Here is a 16042-nt window from a genome sequence, read left to right as displayed (position 1 = left end):
AATTTTGGTTCCCTGTCTGGTTCTGCCCCTGCCTTCCTGGGGCACCTTGAGCAAGTAAAGCAGGTGCACGGTGCCCCAGTTTTTTCATTAACAAAATCACAACTCTCCTCATTCTCTGCCAATAGATCGAGAGAGACACTGTATGCAAGATGAGTCGTGTCCTTCGGGCCAAGTTGAGAAATCCCACTGATTAAGAAGCATGTGGCCTCATGGAAAATGCACGGCCCTGGGAGTCAGAGGACCTGGGTTCTAATCCCAGGTTTACCACTTTTCGGCTATGTGACCGTGGGCAAGTCACTTAGCTTCTCGGTGCCTCAGGCACCTCATCTGTAATACGAGGATTATGGCTGTATGCCCTCTGTGTCCAACCTGATTATTCTGAACTGCTCCAGTCCTTAGTACAGTGCCTGGCATATAGTAAGTGCTTCATAAATACCAAAAAAAAATTAATACTGTTAACTAAATTCATTTACATTTAAGGGAAACCACCAAGACTCTTTTCCTTTCTCTGAAGATCCCATACTCGGTGTCCTTTAGTGAGCTGCCATCTCATACGACTCTGCCATACCCAGCTCCACAGCATGTCTCAGTGGAAAGAGCCCAGGCTTGGGAGTCAGAGGTCATGGGTTCGAATTCCGGTTCTGTCACTTGTCAGCTCTGTGACTGTGGGCAAGTCACTTAACCTCTCTGTGCCTCAGTTACCTCATCTGTAAAATGGGGATTAACTGTGAGCCTCACGTGGGACAACCTGATTACCCTGTATCTACCCCAGCACTTAGAACAGTGCTCGGCACATAGTAAGCGCTTAACAAATACCAACATTGTTATTATCTTTCTGAGCGACTCTCTCCACCATATGCACAGTAGTAGTAATAGTATTTATCAAGCTCTTACTGTGGGTAGAGTACTGTACTAAGCGTTGGGAAAGAAAACGCAGGTGGGAATTAGACATGGTCCCCATCTCTTGGGGGGCTCCCAATCTAAAAATATAAAGGGAGAACGGGGAGAGGCAACAGGCAAGTGAGGAAAAATGTAACAGAACCCGAAGACAACATGAAGACAAAAACCAAGATCGGTAGGGTGCTGTGGCTCCTGCTCTCATGTAGCAGGAGAGGCGGCATCAGAGTCTGAGAAAAGATAAGGCAGAGGTAGGGGCAGAATAATGGAGGCTCAAGCATCTTTCTCACCCCATTCTGCTCCGGATGTGAAACCCTCTCCTCTGACCAGCACCAACAGTCCCCTCCCTCACAACAGCAGGTTGGGAGCATCCTGACTAGGCCTGAGGAAGTCGGAGATGCCTCGCTCGCCATATCTGAGGCATGGCTCTCCCCAACCCCCTTCTCTGGGGGAGCGTTCTAGTCTTGGATTTCTCACCTCCTTAAAGGTGTTTAACATGTTGAAACCCCCCCAGGTGGGGACCGCTATTGGTGGAAGGGGAGGGTGGGAAGGGGTGGTTTTTCCAGGGGGTGAATTGGCCAGATAACCTCCCTTCCAGCCCGATCTTGGAATGATTACAGGTCCCCGGCTCCCAACAGACCGGCTATTTCTGCCTGATCGCAAACACGATCTGATGGTTTATCGCTAGGAAGCAGCAAGTTGGCAGCCTTACCATAAAAGGACAAAACCGGACCAGGGCCGAGAGCAGACACTGACTTACTACTCCTTTACATTCACTCTCCGCCAACTGCCCCAGGCGGACAGTTCCCGTGCCAACCAAGCTGGGGTCCCGCAAAAAGGGAGACAATCTTCTTTCTGTATATTTCCCACCCTCTTCAACTCCAGCAAAACACTACAACTCATCTTGTTTGATCTCTGACTTCTCGGCAAGTTTCTGCTCTTTCGCAGGGTCAGGGAGATATTCCAACCAAATCTTCTCCCCAAATCCCAGCACCACATCTCGAAGCGGGGAGCTGGATCGGTTGACCTCGGCAGGTTTCTTGCAGCTCTAGGAATCTATGATCTAGAAGAAGTTTGATTTCTTTTTCTGTAAGGACTCTTCTGTTATAATTGAAGGGGCTTTTCCTATGACACAAGTTTGGCATCAGCTCTTAATTTTGGTGTATCAACTTCGTAATTTATTTTATATAAACGGATTTCTCCTCACTCCAGCTAAGCCATTCTGGATGCAAAATTATGATATTTCCAAGTGAACCCAAAGAGAAGCTTGTACATAAAGGGATATCTGAGGAGTTGAAGAGACATTGAGTAATTCTAAAAGACGTTGAAAGTCCTCTTGGGCAATTTTTCAGAAAACCAGAGGTGACTTTTTGAGAGGGTATGAACGCAGCCCTGTTCAAAGGTGAAGGGATGAATTAGATGAATTCTTGAGGTCTGGTCAGCCTGACAATTCTTTATTTGGGATGGATTTAGTTATATCAAGGTTTCTTTATTTGGGGGTGGGTTTGTTTGTCTCTGGGGGCACAGTCCTTCCCTGTGGCCATTAAATAACCTACATGTCCACTTCCAGGGCCTGCTATCCCTGGAAAAACCAGAGAGACCCAGGATGGGAGAGGTGTGCCAGAGGGTGCCTGAGGTCGCTGTGTTGAGTCATACGACGTAGTCCTCTGAGAGAGGAAATAGGGGAGGGAGGGGAAAAAGGGGTAAATACAGGAAAGGAGAGGACCCGGGGGCAGCAGGATGAGGAAAACTGTTCACCTGCTTCCTCTACTGCTGCTTCCTTGCCTTCTGGCCCAGGTACCCCAGAGGGACACTTTGCTCAAGTTGAGCCAGTGGCCCCGCTTCTGCCTGGGTTGCAGTGCAGACCCCGGCCCTGAATCGACTGTCCCATCTTGGACTGTGTGGCTACAGCGGTGGAAGCATGAAATCCTTCCCTGCCTCCCCAACCCCGTGCAGGCAGTAGACCCTGTCCACATGGAGACAGCGGTACTCTCCCAAGCACTTACTACAGGGCTCTGCATACGGTAAGTGCTCAATAAATTGGACTGAGCGAATGAATGAATGCACAGTACACAAGAATAGTGGAATTGGTAGAAAGTTAGCCCTATCCAAGTGAGAGAGTGGAAAATATCCCCAAGTCTCTGGCCACATTTTCTCAGGCCTTAAAGAGACAGATGGTTCCAGAGAAGATCAACCAACCTGACTGAAGGATGGAAAATAGATGAGATGATTAGAGGAATTGGGGATGTTTAACTTGGATGAGAGAAGACTAAATAGTGACTGAATCACTGCCTTCAAGAATCTGGAGGGTTTTCAAGGGAAGAGTGCACTCCAGTTGTTCTCCATGTCCCCACTGAAGCCAAACAAAATGAAATGGGGTTAAAGAAATTAAAGCAGAAGAGATTTCTGTTGGACATTAGGAAGAACATCTTGACCATCAGGGTGATAAACAGTGGAATATGTTACCAAAGGAGGCACTCTGGAGAGGTAAAAGGAAAGAATGGACAACATCATTCTGGGTGGTTTAGTCTAGTCACATGGTTTAGAGGACCTTGTTCTGCTCTCTCAGTCTCTAATATAATAATAATAATGTTGGTATTTGTTAAGCGCTTACTATGTGCAGAGCACTGTTCTAAGCGCTGGGGTAAACACAGGGGAATCAGGTTGTCCCACATGGGGCTCACAGTCTTAATCCCCATTTTACAGATGAGGGAACTGAGGCACAGAGAAGTTAAGTGACTTGCCCACAGTCACACAGCTGACAAGTGGCAGAGCTGGGATTCGAACTCATGAGCCCTGACTCCAAAGCCCATGCTCTTTCCACTGCGCCACGCTGCTTCTCGAGGATAGCTACAGGAGAGTCATCTATTTGTGGAGAAAAAAGAGAAAATGATTGAAGACGGAGTACTTTACCCACTGTAATCTTGGATTGTCTTGTAGGTTCAAATGAGAATGGACGATGAAGGGCTGGAGATCAGTTGGGGTGTGTTGGGCCCTCAAACCTATTGGCTGACAAAAGCCTCGATGAAAACTTCTCTGCTGATTTTCCTGCCAACCCATCATTAAGCCCCGGTGAATGGGGAGAGAAAAGGATGCCAGGCTAACAGATTGGGGAATTCACAAAGCCAATTCTGAATTAGCAATTCACCCATTTCAAGGTTGGCATTTAATGTCGACATCTCTTTTGGTCATTTGTCAAGAAAACATGTCAAATAGAAGAGCCACTTCTGAAGAAGGCACAGAAGGTGATGGGATGGTCTGGGGAGTGGGAGAGTGGCTGGGAATTTGCGAAACGGTTCCAAAGACGGGGAAATTGAGCAAAGTCATGGCCATGATGGGAACATAAGACTTCACTTGAGAAATGACCTGAGTGAGTCTAAGAAGACTATGAAATCTCCTTATCAACTCTCCCGTTGGCAGCCAAATGTAGGTAGAGCTAAAGGAGCATTTTGGTCTGGATTTTCCACTTTAATCCAGCTGGTTTTCAGAAACATCATCAGGAGATCAATGAGAAACTGGGGAGTTCTGAGACTAGACTCAGTTCACCAGGACTAAGCATTTCTATAGGACCAGAGATACTGGGTGATGAAAAGGTGAAACTTGATGAAAGGGCCCTTACGGAATGTGAGTGTCAAGAAAAGTGTCTGCCAGGGAGGCTCTGGAGTGGCTGTCCCCAAACAATGCCCCTCACTGATTCAGTTTCCTGGAGATTCTCCAAACCTGGGGTCACAGACAGTGAGATGCTTCCCTGATGTGCTCTGGGCTTCTGGGACACTCTCTTCTTAGATGGGTTTCGGGAGATCCAGCAGAGAAGGCGAAAATATGAATCCTCTCCCTAGACCATTTCCATTTTCAGAGAAAAGGCTGCACTCAAATCCCGGGAGCCTGGGCTCCTGGCCAAAGGCTCAGCAAAAATAAGCACTATGAAACGAAGCCGCTGGTCTCATCCTGTGGGTGGGAGTCGCTATTTAGACAGCCTATATACACAATATACATCTCCCCCTTATACAGCTAAATATTTACCTTGGGGTATATGTCGGTGTATACAGCGGGGGTCATCCCTATGCTTTTGGCTGCAAGCCCACACAGAGTTTGCCCTCCAAAACTTGCCCTGACATTTCTCGATATCAATCTGTTGAGCACTGCCAGTGGGGAGATATAGACAGCTCCCGATTCGGCAGCGGCCAGGACAGAGGGGTGGTATTTTGGGATCTTCGTGACAGTCCGTCCGGCTAGGTCCTCCCAGAGAAACCAGCAGATACAACATGGGCCTGGGAGTCAGGAGGCCTTGGGTTCTAATTCCGGCTCTGCCACTCGCCTGCTGTGTGACCTAGAGCAAGTCGCTTAACTTCTGTGTCCCTGAGTTACTTCATCTGTAATGTGGGAATGAAGAATGTGAGCCCAATGTGGGATGGGGCTGTGTCCAACCCAAATACCTCGTTTCTACCCCAGTGCTTAGTATAGTGCCTGGCACATAGTAGGCACTTAACAAATACCACAATTATTATTATTGCTATTATTATTAATAAGGGAAAGGTCCAGAGGTTTCTAGAGCAGGGAACCTGCCCCTTTTCAGGACCCCTCTCAGAGGGAAAGCTTACTTTAAAGAGGATGTCAGTCACTCAAGAATTTTTGGGCAAGGGGATAGGAGAGTGGAGAACCAGTTAGCCCCTGCCAAGCTTCAAATGGGAGGAAGCATCATGTTGGCATTTGCCAGAAAGGCTGAGGGTCAGCTGGTGAACTACCAGGATTGATGTGTAGAAGGAGGGTCCCAGAATAGCCACTAAGGGAAGCAGCATAGCCCACTGGAAAGAGCACTGGTTTGGGTGTCAGAGGACCTGGGTTCTAATTCCGGCTCCACCACTCGCCTGCTGGGTGACCTTGGGCGAGGCGCTTCACTTCTCTGTGCCTCAGTTACCCTGCAAAATGGGGATTAAATCTTCCTCCTCTTAGTTAAGACTGTGAGCCTTCTGTGGGACAGGGACGGTGTCCAACCTGATGAACTTGTATCTACCCCGGGTTCTTGACACACAGTAAGAACTCAACAGATACCATATAAAATACAAGTAGAGCCAGGGTCCGGAGAGGCCGTAACACCTGGGTTTAAATTCGGAACAGGTTCTAGAAGACGGGGAGGTGGTTATTCCAAGATCTAAGATTAGGTTGCAGAGCTACTGTAGCTGTTGAATCCCTCAACTAAGTAAACGCTGTCTGTTTATAACCAAAGAGAATGTCGTAAAGTTCTGGGGGAGTGGGGGGAGGAGGAACCTGATGGTGATGAAGATAATGATGATGATGATGATGGAATCTCCTGTTGTAATTCAGATACTTGTTCCCGCAAGGAGAGGGTGGGACATTTGGCATTCCTCCAAATCTCAGCCTCCATCCCTAAGGGGCAGGACCGGCTAACTGAATCCAGAAAACTTCCAGCGCCTTCTGGGGGGCCCCAAATCTAAGAGTCGTGGCATGGTGAGGGCAAACTACTTGAGCAGTCCCAGCGAGTTCCAACTTGGTCACCATGGACACCGGCATCCTGGTGTCACAAGTGAGTGGCTGACCGCAGAGTGACTCGGAACATCACCAGTTTGGGTTAAACTCCGACAGGTATTCCCCACACCCACGCAGAGCTTCGGATGCTCCACAGCAGCAGTGTCAAAGCAGCGTAGCTTAGCGGATAGAGCCCGAGCCTGCGAGTCAGAAGGACCTGGGTTCTAATCCTGGCTCTGACACATATCTGCTGTGAGACCTTGGGCAAGTCATTTCACTTCTCGATGCCTCAGTTATCTCATCTGTAAAATTGGGATTAAGAGTAGGAGTCCCATGTGGGACAGGGGCTTTGTCCAACCCGATTACCTTGTATCTATCCCGGCACTTAGAGCAGAGCCTGGCTCATTGTAAGCGTTTAACAAGTACCATAATAATAATTTCTATAGTTGTTATGAAATAAGCAGGCGGGCTTCAGGGTTGTGGGGATGCCAACAATACGGAGGATTTCACAGAGCTGTGGGTGGGTGAGAAGGTCTTAATAGCCACCAACCAGACTTGGATGGGTTTTTTCCCTTGTATTCTCTTTTTTTGGATGATTGTGCTGCTACCCACTGACCAGAAAGAGTCAAAAGTAAAGTTTCAGCCCAGCACAAGTCTCCCTTGAAGGGTGAGTTTGCTTTCCTGTTCATGAAGTAGCAAGCTTGGGAGTCCCCCAAGTCCATCAGTCCTCCAGCGCTTAGTCAAGTGCCTGGCACAAAGTAAGCGCTTAACAAATACCATAATTATCATTATTATTATCATTAAGCAGTCTTGCCAACTAATTAAAATAATTGTGGTATTTGTTAAATGTTTACTTTGTGGCAAGCATTGAACTAAGCGGTCGGGTAGATACAAGGTAATCGGGTGTAACTGAAGCCCAGTGGAGTCTCCAATCAGGACCTACGAAGCAGAAAGTGAGTCAAGAAAGGAGAGTCTGACCAAGGAAGCAGCTGCTGCTATGAAGCTTTCTAGTTGGGAACCAGAAAAGGGGATCCGGATATTTGAGGTGGCTGGTCTTCTCCCTGGCATGGCTGAGAAAGGCCAGTTTTGCCTAAGTCTCTGGGATTTAGCTTAGGACTGGTCTGAATGGGACTGATCTGACCAGAATTCCTCAGGGTGGGAGTGTGTGCATTGCGGGGGGGAGAGAGGGGAAGTGGGAGGTTCACTCCCATTGGGTTTTTCCTGGTCCGGCGATTGCAAAGAGACCAAATCATCATCTTCAACAATATTCATTGACCATCTACTTTGTGCAGAGCACTTGGGAACGTGGTTCATTACAGCGCAAGTTCCCTGTGGGCCGGGAATGTGACACTTTTTTATTCTGCACTTCCCAAGTATCCAGTGCAGTGCAATGTACAAAGGAGGCCTCGATAAATATGGATGTTATTATGACAGAAGTAAAATGTGTAGCCTCTGCCCTCAAGGAGCTTACAGTTGAGTTATTTGATCAGTTCCCTGCTCCCTTGTGCAGGTCTCTGCCTCAGTTCAGAGATGTCCTAGACTGAACTCCACTCCCTGGTGAAGAACTACAAGCAGGTGGCAGGGAGGGCAAGAAACGGCCCGTCTTGATCCAAACCAACATGGGACTTTCCACCTTGGAGTTGCTGGGAGTCAATGGCAAGCCTGCAACTTCCCGATTTTCCATCTTCAATTCCCAGCTATAGAAACGTGCAGTAGGAAAGATTTTGCCAGAAAGATCAGAGGCTTGTTATATCTCTTAGGCTGACCCAGTCTTGCAGAGGGACACTATCCTACCTCAACTCCAGATTGAGTAACAAGTCACACCAGATCAGTGGAAACGGAAGCTGATGCCTTTCACTTTCCTCCAAGTCTTTCACCGCCGCTATACAATTCTGCTCCTGATTTTCCATCTGCCATTTGGCCTCAAGACTACAGGGAGATGAATGCCCTTCATTCCCCGCTGCCCAAGAAGATAAAGACCGTAGTACGGCAGCAAGTAACCAGGGCAGTTCAAGGTATTACTCAGAGGCATATAGGCGATCTTCAATTTAAGATGTTTTGAGTTACGACATTTACCACAATTCTACATTTACACTAGGTTTCAGCTTTACAACTCACTGGTATCAACTTTACAACACTAGCTTCCTTTATGACACTAGCTTCTAGGGTTCAGGCCATAGATGAATGGGGATGGAAGGGGCATAAGAAGAGGGAAATAACTGTCAAGTCACGATGGGGGTGAGAGGAAATGGAGGCAAAGTTTAAAATGGTCATGAGGTGAAGGGAGGCCAGTGGATAAAAGCCAAGAAGTGGACAGGGGTTGGCAGTTCCCTGACCGCCAGGTAGACAGGTAGACAGTTGAGGGGTCAACATGCCCAGTTTTCCTCTAAGGTAAAAATTGGCAGATAAGGTCAAAATTGAGGAACTTTTCTGATTCAGTATAAATACATGAATTTACCTGCATTACTAAAACAAAACAAAACAAAATAATGTCCTACATGTCCAAAGTGCCTTTGAAACCACCTGACCATTACAATTACAGAAGGGGCCACTTTCACTTCCACCAGCTCTCTGGGCAAAAATAGGAGCTCAAACTCCCAGTAGCCTCAGCATGGGGCTGTCTGACATGTCACCTTGACTTCGGAATCCCTTCCCGCTCACACTCTAGAGAAAGGGAGGGGAGGCTCCATCCTGCCCGGGCTCTAGAAGCCCGAACACTCCTGGGGCTGGGCTTTTCTCAGCAACTCCCGGGATCCATCTTGGAGGCACCTTATTTGGTCAAGCAACAACTAGAACTAAGTATGCACTTCAGGGTAATTTTGATAAAACTAGGGTGTCTGACTTTGGTTCAGGAACACAACCCCCATTTATTATAGTGTTCTTATGAAAAAAAAATGGCTCCTCCTTAAATTTCAACTTAAGGTGCACGTCTCAGAAACCAACTGGACTCTAAGTTCACGAACTGCCTGCAATTAAAGTGTTTTACAGACATAGTGGGCACAAGTACCAGACTGAGAAACTGGAACTTACAGATGATCCAAAAGGCTCCGTGCCCACATTTTGCTCTCTTGGCTGGATGGAGCAAAATGAACAAAACTGCCACAGAGACGGACCCCCACATCCTGGAGGGCAAAATCACTATATTTACAGGCCCAGGGGAGGGATGGATGCGTGTTTAAAGTCTGTTTCCACAAGAGTCGCTATTTAGCTATAATTGGATAAGAAGAACATTTCCAGTTGGTATCTTGCTCAGACACTACTGAAAAATACCAAAGTTTCCTTTCCATATGTCAGAGGGTAATCTTATCTGACATTCACACCCAATAATGGGGGGTGAGGAGGAGCTGGGAGGGAAAGGGCTGCTTAGAGTGCCTTATTGACAGGAAAGGCTGATTGTGCTTTCCTTACATCTGCTGCTTCAATTCCTCTGTGCCCTTTAGCCCTTGGGGATTGAAAGAGACCGATACGGAGAACTAGGTGTGTGGCTGCTGTCTACCAAAGCCCACATGGTTTTGGGGATGTTGAGTGAGACTCTGTTGTCACCAGCTCTCTGCTGGAGCCCAGTGTGTGCTGCTGAAGCCAGAAAAACATCGGGAAAAAAAAAGAAAAACACACTAGTAGCTTCCTCAGGGAAGAGAGGGAGCCTCAGGCTCTTGGAGCTCAAGGCTTTGGCCAAATTTCCTGGAGAAACAATAGCTAATCACTGAGTGGGCTAGTCACATGGCCATGCAGCTCACGCATCATTTCCTCATCCATGTGCTGAAGAGGTTAATTCCTTCATTAATTCTAGACTGTGAGCCCGTTGTTGGGTAAGGATTGTCTCTATCTGTTGCCGAATTCTACTTCCCAAGTGCTTAGAACAGTGCTCTGCACACAGTAATCGCTCAATAAATACGATTGAATGAATGAATGGTATTTATCGAGAGCTGGCTGAGAGCAGAGCACTGAACTAAACGCTTGGGAGAGTACGATATAACAATAAACAGACCCATTCCCTGCGGAGGTGTAAGGGGGTCATGGCCAACAGCCCAAGCTCTGCGGTTGGACGTGATCTTTACTGACTTTGCCATCGTTTGAGAACTTTGAAAAACAAAATAACGTCCTACATGCCCAAAGTGCCTTTGAAACCACTTGACCATTACAATTCCAGAAGGGGCCACTTCCACTTCCACCGGCTCTCTGGGTAAAAATAGGAGCCCAAACTCCCAGTAGCCTCAGCATGGGGCTGTCCGACATGTCACCTTGACTTCGGAATCCCTTCCCGCTCACACTCTAGAGAAAGGGAGGGGAGGCTCCATCCTGCCCGGGCTCTAGAAGCCCGAACACTCCTGGGGCTGGGCTTTTCTCAGCAACTCCCGGGATCCATCCTGGAGGCACCTTATTTGGTCAAGCAACAACAAAAACCGACTACACGCCTACCCCATTTTCAACAAAATGTGATTTTCTCTTTCTCGTGGACATACATCTCTTTAACAAATAAGCAAAAAAAAAAAAAAAGGAAGGGGCAGGAGGGGTGGCTGAGGAGAAGGCGGAGGTGAAATAGGAGGAAATGAGACGGCACGCCAAGCCAAAGAGTCCTTTATCCCCACACTGAAGTGAGGGACTTCAGCCAACCAAGTGGATCTAGCTGGGCTCGGCTGCTCGACTCGAACGCAGTGAAGAAGGGAAAGACGCAGAGCAGGGAGGGTTTCGGGAGAAGGCTCGGCCCCATCCCCCTGCAGCGGAGGAACGCTGCCTATGACCGTATTTGCCAAAGCTATTTGCTTCCCACTCCAGCCGGTCGGTCCGCCCGCCCTGCCTGCTGCTGGACAAGGGAGCTAGTGGCTGGTTTTTCCCTTTTTCAGTCACGCCGTGCGGGTATCCGCCACGCCTGCCAAAGCGTTCCGAAGTCTGGCCAGGAGAAGCTCAGAAGGCCCCCGGGCACGAAGGGAGGCATCGGAGCCCCCTCAGGGATGCCCCCTTCCCCGCGACCCAGGAGGGAGGAGCCGAATGGGGTTGGGTTCGGGGGCTTACCTTGCAGCATGCTCCGGTAGGCCGTGTCTGCAATCGCGTAGATGTGGGGCGGCATTTCGTGTCTCTTCTTTCCTTTGTACATGTCGATAATCTTCTCTGAATAGATGGGCAGGTATTTGTAGGGATTGACCACAACGCAGAACAGTCCCGAATAAGTCTGTGATAAGAAGACCCCCCGCCCCAGGGGATAAAGTCGTTTAACTCTCTGTTTCCTTTGGCAGACTGAAAATCCAAACGCAAATAAATCGAGTATCAGAACTCCACCTGATTCCTACGCCCCCAAACTTTGCCTTTCTCTAGCATTTTCATCTTTCTCTGCATAAGGGGTGAGAGAGACAGGGTAAACGCATCCATTTCACAGAAGCAACCGAGGCCCAGAGATCTTCCGATATCCACCGGTGCCTCTGGGCACCCCCTTGTTTCAGGCTGGATTCCGGCCATTGCAGAAAAGCAGCCACCAAGGTGGTCACTGATGGTATCTGCGGGTTCTTAAACTCCCAGATGCCCCTGATATTAGGTGGGGTAGTCAGGACCTGCAGCCTAACGCAGCGATGTCACACAGAACATCGTGCAGAGGTCCGCCTGAGCCCTGACCGTTTCCCCTCGGGGGACCACTGCCTGCTCTCTTGCTCCAGAGCCATTGTGTTCCCTTTCCAGGTCCTTCTGAACACTAGTGTTGCTTCCAAGCCATGTGACCCGATAGCAGGAGGTGAGGCGGAAGGAGGCTGGGAACTTAAAAATCCTTGAAATAAAAGCATCCAGTGCTGAATAATAATGATAATAATGATGGCATCTGTTAAGCGCTTACTGTGCATCAAGCACTGTTCTAAGTTCGGGGGTAGATACAAGCTCATCAGGTTGGACACAGCCCTGTTCCAGTGGGGCTCCCAGTCTTAATCCCCACTTTACAGATGACGTAACTGAGGCAAAGAGAAGTGCAGTGACTTGCTCAAGCTCACACAGCAGACAAGCGGCAGGGCTGGGACAAGAACTCACGACCTTCTGACTCCCAAGTCCATGCTCTATCCACTACAACATGATGCCTGGGCATGGGGCAAGCCATTGGGAAACTGGACTGTTGGGTATAAAACCAGAGAAATCACTCCACTCGTTACTCCACTTATGTATTGGGTTCACAAGGTGCAGGAGTCTTGTAATTACAGCCTGCAGCAGGCTTTGATGGGGTTCACTATCATATACAGGCTGAGTGCATGCATGAAAAAGTGCCTTTCAGGACTAAGACCCGGACCCAATTTTGACTCCCTCAGATCCAGGATGGGCTCTGACCCTGCGGGCCCGGAGGCTCTGCTAGACAGCCAGATCTAAAGTGTGCTGGGAGGGGTCCAAGGGAATGGGATTAACCAAGGACTATGCCTCCAAGGAATTGACTTGGATGTGGGAGAGGACTGAGAGTTTCCCTGAGCCCTGCTCACCAGTCTGCTGCAATATTTGGGTATAACTACTGGAGGCCACTGGAAGCCCCTGGGAATATCAGACCAGGAGTCGGACGCACTAGACACAGACCGGCAGTGTGTGTTACGCCTACAGTGTAATGTGATTATTAGCACTGCTTTCCAGAAGTGGACCAATTATGTGTGATCCTAGAGTGTTTCCTCTATGGGGAACCCTGAACTCCACCATTTGCTCCAGAGCCTTGCCTTTCCCCACCCTGGCCCGTAGGAACTCCAGATGCGGTCTGAGCCAAATAACTCCATGGCAGGAGCTACAGTGGAGGGAGGCTCAGCATTAAAAATTAAAATAAAGGACAAAAGGGGGTCCGGTGCCATAGCAGTAGTGGACAGAAGACAGACTGGCTGAAAAGCAAACTTTCACCTGTAAAACTGTATGAGTTAGACCTCATACTTAGACTGTAAGCCCCGTGTGAGACAGGGACTGTGTCCAATCTGATTATCTTATATCTACCCCAGTGCTTAGTACAGTGCTTGGCACAGAGTAAGTGCTTAAAAAGTAGAGTAATAATAATAACTGGGCACACAACCTGGAAGTCACCAGCGGCTTGCCAAGGATATCAGGTGGCCATCCGCTAACCTTCTGCCGCTCATAATTATAACTGTATTTGTTAAATGCTTACTATATGCCAAGGACTACTCCGTGCTGGGGTAGATACAAAGTAATTGAGTTGGACACAGTCCCTGTCCCACATGGACTTCACAGTCTTAATCCCCATTTTACAGCTAATCGAGGCACAGAAATGTGAAGTGACTTGCCCTAGGTCACATAGCAGGCAAGTGGTGGAGCCGGAATTAGAACCCAGGTCCTTCTGACTCCCAGGCTGTTGCTCTATTCACTAGGCCACGCTGCTTCCTCCTCCTCCTCCTGGGCTCTGTTTTCTCCCACAGGGAGGGCTCCCAGAGGGGATAGGGCTATTCCCAGGGATAAGGTTGAACGGGTGTGCACTGGGCAAACAGAGGGATGAAAGGGATTCTGCCCGGCCTTGCCCTCTGGAAGAATCTCCTGCCAAAATCACTCTTCAGGAATGGGCGATGCCAGGTTAAGTCGCCTTTTAAATCTAGCAGTGACACTTTCTTTTTTAAAATCCATCTGCCTGAGAGCTCCCATTTTGACTAAGGAACAACAGGAATTGCGGCAGACTTTTTTTTCCCTGTCCTCCCGCTGTGCCTGCGGAAGGGGTTAGGCCGTCACCCCCACCCCTTGAGTTCTGCCTGCACCAGCAGGCATCTGTGCAGGCTCCTCGCCATGGGCAGGCCTCATGTGAGTCCAGGGATTCCCTCTTGTGACCGTATTAGGAAGCTTAAGTGTTCACCGAGCCTTTATATGGTCAGCCAGCTGAGCCCAGAGCCTCCGCTGCTGGTGAAGCCGACTTGTTCCACACCGGGCTTGGCAGGAGTGCAGGGGCAGCTTTTTCAGGGGGGCTCTGCTTTCCTGCCACGTCCAGAACCACCTGACTCTGGGATGGCTCATCCCGTCCAGGACTTCAAATCAGGGACTCTTTCCCTGGAAGGAGAGCCACCGTGCTCCGGTGTGGAAGAACACGCTCCCCTCCCTGATCCACATTTAGAATGGCTAGTTGTCCCGACTCATTCAGGACAGCCTGAAATTCAGCTGGCCCATCCCCATCCACTTCCATTTATCCGCCCCTTCACATCCGGGTCTTTTCATTTCGGCACCGAACCTTTCCCGGTCACGCCTCCTGTCGCGAGTTCCACCGTTTGGACCCAGCACCAGACATCTCACTGAACGGGGTGGGGGTGGAGCAAGTCGGAGCATTTACGGGGTCGTCCCCACTTTGAGAAAGTCAATCTGACCTCATAAATCCACATATTTTCACCAAATGGCTTCAGCAGTGTCATTACATCACTGTGCATGCCTGGAGTAACACGCATGATACCATATGCATCTCCTTGTCTGCCACATAGCAGGGCTATCAGTGACCACGCTACTCCCCAAGCAAAATCAATCAATGGTATTTATTGAGGGCTCACTGTGTGCAGCACTTGGGAAAGTACAGACCAACAGAGTGAGAAAACACCCTCATGTGCACGCCAGGAACTGACGGAGAATCCTGGAGCTTGGAAGGGACTCAAAGATTCAATTGCTCCAGTCTCCGACATCCAGCCAGGAAAGTAGGAAAGTGTCTGAGACATCCCATGACAAAATGTTGTCTATTTAAAACAAAAGAAGATTTCCAAGGTTGAAGGCTTCACATACTTCCTCAAACAGTTCACAAAAGGCAATGGGGATCAACTCCATTGAGTACTCAATCCTGATATCATTGAGTTGGATTCAGAGGGGCCTCTAAATCAAGGCAATGACTAAACTACCCAAGCCAGCTCGTGGTAGCACAGTCCAGCATCTAACACCCTGATGAACAAGAATTCTCCTCTCTGTACCTCCTTAATGAAGGCAGAAGAAGCTAAGAAGCAGCCCAGCCTAGTGGAAAGCATACAGGACCGAGTGTCAAAATATCCGGCTTCTAATCCCGGCTCTGCCATTTGCTTGCTATGTGACTGTGTGCAAGTCACTTAACTTCTCTGGGTCTCAGTTTCCTTACCTGCAAAATGGGGACTAGATATTTGTTCTTCCTCTCCCTTAAACTGTTAATCCTACATGGGGCAGGGATTGTGGCTGCTCTGATTGGACTCTGTCTACCTCAGCACTTGATACAATGTTTGGCATATAGTAAGCACTTAACAAAACCCATAATAAAAACAATTATTATTTAAGTCTACTCCCTTTCATTCAATCTTCTTGAGTCAGGGAGAACAACTTGTCAGCTCTCCATAAAAAGTCTTCATTTTCTTGAAGGCAGTCAAAAGTTTTATCCTTTTTTTCTGGCCAAATAACCACAATTTTGTTAAATTTTTGCTCACAGCAGTAGTGTGTGGTCAATTTTAAATACCATGCGATAAAGTAGGGTCACATCACATCACATTCCTCCACAGATATAGAAAAATCATAGTGCATTATACACTCCCAAATGCCTAGTATAGTGTTCTGCACACAGTAAGTGCTCAATAAATACCACTGACTGATATAACAATCCCAGTCGTTTCCCCAGTTTCCCAGAGAAGACTGAAGGTGATTATAATCATTCAATCAATAATACTTATTGAGCAACTACTGGGTGCAGAGCACTGTACTAAGTGCTTGGGAGAGTACAATA

At 48.4% G+C, this 16042-nt stretch overlaps 1 protein-coding gene across 3 annotated transcripts in view; it reads right to left on the bottom strand.

Annotated features, from left to right (window-relative positions):
• Positions 1-16042, bottom strand: part of MYH11 (myosin heavy chain 11) — a 102274-nt gene that overhangs the window by 71237 nt on the left and 14995 nt on the right. For all 3 annotated transcript variants that reach the window (XM_001508966.5, XM_001508794.5, XM_007666036.4), the window contains exon 3: positions 11398-11554. In XM_001508966.5, coding sequence (XP_001509016.1) covers positions 11398-11554 — 157 coding nt within the window. The remainder of the gene's footprint in view (positions 1-11397; positions 11555-16042) is intronic.

Source organism: Ornithorhynchus anatinus, chromosome 2 (assembly GCF_004115215.2).
Source record: "Ornithorhynchus anatinus isolate Pmale09 chromosome 2, mOrnAna1.pri.v4, whole genome shotgun sequence".
Lineage (NCBI taxonomy): Eukaryota > Metazoa > Chordata > Mammalia > Monotremata > Ornithorhynchidae > Ornithorhynchus > Ornithorhynchus anatinus.
The sequence above is the reverse complement of the archived record's forward strand: the minus strand, read 5'-3'. Positions and strand labels throughout refer to the sequence as shown.